The following is a 6,555-nucleotide window of genomic DNA, read 5'->3' as shown; positions in this document are numbered from 1 at the left end:
CAATTATCAAAACTGAGAGTATCAACCTACCAATCCCTAGTTTTACTAATGACGAAGACCTCAGATCTCTTTTTGCAAAAAAAAAAAACACGAATACCAATTTGCAAATCGGCAAATCACATGAGTTACATTTGAAATTTGTTTTTTTATTTTATAATTTTTTATTGATTAATTTAAAATATATTCTAGACATTTTACATACTAGCAGCAACAATTCATCGCAATTTTATCAAACACTGATAATTTAAGATAAATTACAAAATTGGATCAATTTGGAAGCTCATTTACATATTTAAACTCATTACACAACACATTACATATCTAGACTATTTCATTTAGGAATTTTCCACAATGCTCTTCATATATATAACAACTTGGCCTTTTCTTCCTTTTCTTCTTTCTATTCTTCTCTGCGAACTCGAAGTCTGATTTTTCTCTGCGAACTTGAAGTGTTTCTGCGATTCTACAAGTGTTTATTGGCAATTTCAATGGAAAAAACTGGAAAGAAGGTAAATATCTAACTGTATTTCTGTGATTTCAGAGTGTTAAGGTTTTATTGTTTCGGTTTATCTTTTTCTACGATTTTGGTTTTGGGTTAAGTTGTGTTTTTTCAATTTTTTTAGGTATATTTTGCCAAATGGAAGTTAAAATAGGCTTATATTAAAGTATGGAGCACATTTTTCCCAGCTACTTCGTATTTATCGTAAACTACGAAGCAAAATCATCGTAATTGGGGCAAAACCGCAAAGAGAACTCATATCTATGAAGTAGTATTTCCTTTCGCGGTTGCATTAACCGCCAAGCTATGAGTGAACTGCGACTAAGGATGGCAACATGTAAGGTACCCCTTACCTGTTTATTTTTTAATTACCTGTACCCGTCCCATTACCCTAATGGGTATACTTTTGCATCTTATATCCGTCTCATTTAACATATTGCAAATTTAACAAAGTATAAATTTAATAAATTATCCATCTAAAAATTGAACAAATTGAACTTTAATCAATAAGAATAAAGCAGCTTAGTGATATCACTTATGGGGTGTTTGTTAGAAGGGATATAGGAGGTGGGATAAGGATAAAAAAGCGAGATAAGTTATCATGTGTTTGTTAGGGAGGTAGAAGAGTGATCGAATGAGGGATAAACCTCTTATCCCTCAAATCCTATACCCAGGGGGGTATAAGGAAGTGAGATAAGCTCCTACGATTTTAATAGGATGGAAAAGTACATCTTATCCCTCAAATTAATGTTATGTAGTTTAAATAAAGTTAAAATAGTAAAATGTATTATTTTATCCTTATCCCTATCCCACGTACCAAACATTGAATAATAATTCTCGACTATTATATTTTTATCTTTATCCCAACCATTTATCTTTGTCCTATCCCAACCTTTATCATTATCCCTATCCCAATAGAATACCAAATGCCCCGTTAATGGTTGAAGAACAAAAAATTGGGGTTCAAATATTAATACATAAAAGTAAAAGACAATAATATTTTTTAATATATAAAAGAGTTAAGATGTACGGGTATCCTCGAGTATTCTCATTCCCGTCCCATTACCCTAACGGATAATGGTTTTGATCTCATACTCATTTATATAAGATATGGGTAGTGTCGAGTACCCATGGATACAGTATTTATTGCCATCCCTAACTGCAACTTCGCAATCTTACTCAGTTTTCGCAGTTTTGCTCAACCGTGAAGAAAATACACTTGATTTACTTTGCTTTGCGAAGTATCCTAGTAAACTGTGAACTTGTGTTCTTTCATTATTTACTTAAAATGAACTACATTTTTTTTTTTTTTTTTTTGTGAAAGTTGATAATTCTTTATATTCTTGACAACCAAAAAGAATTATCAATTCAACTAATCAGATTCAGTACACAATATTTATTATCATTAACTTAATCTCAAATAAGATGTGTTACTATTAATAATAGGGAAAAGTATAAAAATAAACCTTGTAATTTGATCCATTTTTAAACTGTACTCATGTGGTTTAAAAGTTTGTAAAATGGTACCATGTACTTCATTCCATTAGCAAACATAAGCATTTTCATCTAATGATGAGGTGGCAGTCAAAGTTTTTGTCATTTCATTGTTTTCTTCAACCTTGAAAATCCAACAGGTAAAGAACCAGACAACGAGTTGCTAAACAGCTCAATTTGGATTATACTCTTCAAATCCCCAAAAGAACTCGGGATTAACCCAGTGAGATTACTCTCCGACAAATCCAAATTCTCCAACCGAGTTAAACGGCTCAAACCCACCGGAATCGAACCAAAAAACTGACATCCGGCAAGCCAAAGCTCTTTAACATTCGTCAAATTCGCAAGCTCAATCGGAATCCGACTCGGCGTGAACGGGTTATAAGCAATTTGAGACGCTGAAATTCCCCAAATTCACCGGAATCTCACCTGTTAAATTATTCGCCTCTAACCCCAAATACTGCAAATTCGGCAGCTGAGCCAGAGATTCCGGTAATGAACCGATTAAAAGATTCTGCCCCAAATTCAAAGATTGAAGATTCCGGCAGGGTGAGAAATCGACGGGGAGAGAGGAATTGATGGAGTTGTTGTAAAAAGAGATGGAGATTAGAGAAGGGAGGTGACAAAGGAAGGTGAAAAAGGGACCGGAGAGCTGAGAATTGGAGAGGTCGAGGGAGGTGACTCGGTGAGTTACGGAGTCACAATAACAGACTTGAAGGAAGCTTACCAGAGAGTATTTCCAAGTCCCCCAATTTATACGAGCTCAAATTATTCAACAATAAACTCACCGGTAAATTGCCGATTCAATTGGGTTTGAAATCGCCGTTGAAGTTCTTAGATGTGTCCTGCAATGGATTTTCCGGGTCGAAAGCCATTCTGAACTTCCCTTTGGAAGCTGGGAAGTGGAAAGCAAGGGATAACGACAACGAAGAAATTGAACGGAAACGAAAAAGAAGTACTAGAGTTAACAGACTCTCATCTGGAATTTTTTTAATAGTGATGGTTTAGTTAGTTGATTCATTTTTACACGAGGAATGCAAGGTTGAAGAAGACAATGAAATGACAAAAATATCCTTGTTACTTTTTGACTTTGACTGCCAACTCATCATTTTTAACACTGTTAGACGAAAATGTTTATGTTTGTTAACGGAATGAAGTACATGGTATCACTTTACAAACTTTTAAACCACAGGGGTACAGTTCGAAAATGGGCCAAACCACAAGGTTTATTTTTGTACTTTTCCCTTAATAATATGCTTATTAATGCTCAAAATGCTCAACAACAACCCCAAGTTCCATGTCATTATAATGATCCTTAAATTGACATTGGACCAACCAAAGTTCTCTTTACAACGCGAAAAATATTATTTCTAAACAAATACAGGATCCATGGTAATGATACTATAGAGGAAACGCAAAACTAAAAAAAAAAAAAATTCTAAACAAAAATTGAATGAAGAAATTATAAGTCAGAACCCAAATTAAAAGCAAAGTAAACAAATAGATGGAGTGAGTACGAATTCAAAGCATCTCAGATAGAATCCAAATTCAAAGTATTGACAAAGCCTCTACTGTATTATGGGCGAAGATCGATATTAGGAAAGCATGGAAATTTTGCAGAAACAGTCCATCTACTGAACAGGTAAAATTTAAACAGAAATCTAAAAAGCAAGAGTAGAGATAAAGAAATGGAGGAAGAGAGAGAACCGAACGATGGACTGTGGAACAACCGGCAACCGGTAAAGATAAATTGATCCACGTCAAAGGATGGACGAAGAGGAGGGCGATGGAGAATGAATTGGGAAAGGTGAAATGTACGCAGGAGCAGGAGCAGGAGGAATGAGTTTAGAAGACTTTGAAGTCTACCCAAAACTAAAAGTGGGTAAAAAGTTTCATTCATTTGTCCAAACAAACACGACAATGGGATTTATAACTCCACGTTCCCTTACCCTTTCCTGAAAGCCCCTAACCAAGTGCCCCCTAAATTGATTGTTTGGGATTGAGGGAATGGTTGATTCCAACATAACTAGAATTTGGGAATAGAATAAAATATTCTGCAAAAATAAAGGCGAAATAATCAATAAAACAACACCTAATCTTTGGATTATATAGCTCTTGACTAATAATCTATCATGTATATCTTTCACCAATTCACCTTCTGTCAATTGGCTTTATATTAACTATAAAGATCATTTGAGGGAGATATCTCTGAGAAATATAATACTAGTTAGGAACTAAAATATTCGACCCACCCATGAATAAGTCTAGACCGGATTAGACAATATTCACACAAAAACAAGTCCTCTTTCAGCAAAGTTTGAATTCTGCACTGTATCTAAATTGAATTCCCTTTTGAATATGTCATGTGGTGATTTATACAGGCACATCTCAATCTCTCCAACGATGTCCACAAGTTGGGTTGCAGCACACAAAGAACAGCGTCATACCTTCCTCTCCCCTAGCAGTTGCCTGCATATTTGAACAAATAACAATATAACACCTAATAGAACAGAATTAAAAGAACACACAAACAGATTTACAACGTCCCGTTTTAATGGAGAATACAGTCCATATTGGACTAGGAATTGTCAACAGCTCGGTTTGGACTAGTCTGTTCTGATTTAGGAATCATTTGCCGTACTGGACTAGGACTGAATCTTGGACTAACGGTCCGTTTGAGCTTTGATTTCCTAGTTAACCTAGGTTTATGTTGCACGAATTAGACAAGGATTTGTCTCCTGAGATAGTCAGCCACTTGATGTATCTGTAGGGTTCATTAATGTTAATACACCGTGTGTGAATATTTTAGATATATCATTTTTATACATTTGCTACCCAATATTTTTTAATCAAGCAAATTTCCTGACTTCAGAAGATGTTAATAACACGTGGAACCTTTCAACAGAAATGATTCTACTCCACACATAAACAGAGTAATTGGAACGTCAAAGAGCCAATGGCTAAAATAATTCTCAAATTGCACTTTTTTTGGATTAATAACTTGAAGTTGAATATAATAACTGCATCATTGACTCTTTTTTTATCCATGTCACTGTAAATCATAGTCAATGTCATCATTTTATTAATTTTTTTGAGGGATTTTCTTTGATTGAGACTTTAATGTTAAATAATATAAAGTTCAATTATTTTTATGTTAGGGCCATAATTAGTAGTGTTATAGTTCAGGAGCGATGAATGCATTACCGTAGCTGCAAACTGACATCTGCAAGTATGCCTATAAATAAAGGAACTGCCTTGAAAAATGTACTATAAACTCTTCTTTCTTATAAGGACCAGGTTTACTTGTACATTTTTTCAGAATCACAGAATTTACACCTAAAAACGAAGGGGGGGAAATTGGTCCCCGCTGATCTAATGAAGGCCTTCCAGCAGAATCCACAATAGCATAACCAGGATAAAATCTAACCTGAAAGAAAACAGCTTCTGGATGATTGCATAGCTGGCATTTAACAGCCTTAGTGCGAGGAAGTGTTGGATCAGCAGCAACATCCTGCAATACTTGAGTGCGCTCTGCAGCAGAGTGATGCACCTCATTTCTGTATACACATAAATTTTCGGCAATCTCCTACAACAGAGCATAATAAACAAATTAATGAGATAATGTTTTCGAATTGTTTCAGAAACCAAAACTCTCCTACCAGTTTCTATTTCCGTTTCCATCTGACATAAATTTAAGATTTAAGAATGATGATCATTATCAACTCCCATTAACATGACCAATATATCCCTCCTCAATCCCTTCATAACATCTGAAAGGCTTATAGAACACATAGAACACTGTGGAAGAGTTACATTTCAATTGATACAATAACTCATAGAACAGTGGGCATTTTCCCTCCCCTCACATTATAGGGAAAAGATTCAAAGCAACAAAAATTAAAAAGTTACTCCAAGTCGGATCTCTAAAGTCATTAACAGCTAACGGATATGGATTAGCAAAAATTAAGAGTCCACAAAACGAAGTCCTACAATACAACGAAACCCTAAGTCTGTAACTTAGTTTACAAAGAATTCAGAGGAAATAGAACTAAAACCTGATGATCGCAGTTGCGGCAAGCGTATTGGAGGATCTTCCGTTCCCTATCTTCCTTCGGGTAGAGAATGTTGTTACTGCAAATTCAACAAAGAAAATAAGAATAAAATTAAGATAATTAGCAAAAGGAAAAATGTAGATTCCAGAATAGATCGAGTGTTATTTACCATTCGCGACAAAATTTCATAGTACTCATCTTGCTAAATCTTTGATTGAACGATGCGAAGAGGAAGAGCGAAACAGAGAGAGTGTGTAGGGGACGGCAAAATGCAGCAATAACCAAATTAGGAATTACTCCTTTCTTTTGGCGGGCAAAGGTCTACCCCGATATCTTTCTAGAAGTTTTTTTTCTTTTTCAAAAAAATGTATAATATCCATTTGGATCCCCAAATTAAAGTTTGAAAGTCAATTAGGCCCTATTCTTTTTGACTGAAATTAAATTAAATTAAATTAACTTAACTTAACTTAACTGAACTGAATACTACTGAACTGAACTTAACTTAACTTA

The 6,555-nt window shown here is 34.8% G+C and overlaps 1 protein-coding gene across 1 annotated transcript; it reads right to left on the bottom strand.

The window, feature by feature from the left end:
- Nucleotides 1-4,100: 4,100 nt before the first annotated feature.
- Nucleotides 4,101-6,343, bottom strand: LOC136224198 (DNA-directed RNA polymerases II, IV and V subunit 9A). Its single transcript, XM_066012465.1, has 4 exons — nt 6,215-6,343; nt 6,049-6,124; nt 5,421-5,579; nt 4,101-4,462 (listed from the first exon to the last, which is right to left on the bottom strand). The coding sequence occupies exons 1-4, from the start codon at nt 6,241-6,243 to the stop codon at nt 4,382-4,384; spliced, it is 345 nt and encodes a 114-aa protein (XP_065868537.1). The 5' UTR covers nt 6,244-6,343; the 3' UTR covers nt 4,101-4,381.
- Between the last annotated feature and the right edge of the window lie 212 nt (nt 6,344-6,555).

Source organism: Euphorbia lathyris, chromosome 3, assembly GCF_963576675.1.
Source record: "Euphorbia lathyris chromosome 3, ddEupLath1.1, whole genome shotgun sequence".
NCBI lineage: Eukaryota > Viridiplantae > Streptophyta > Magnoliopsida > Malpighiales > Euphorbiaceae > Euphorbia > Euphorbia lathyris.
Note: the sequence above shows the minus strand (reverse complement) of the source record. Positions and strands in the feature narration are given on the sequence as shown.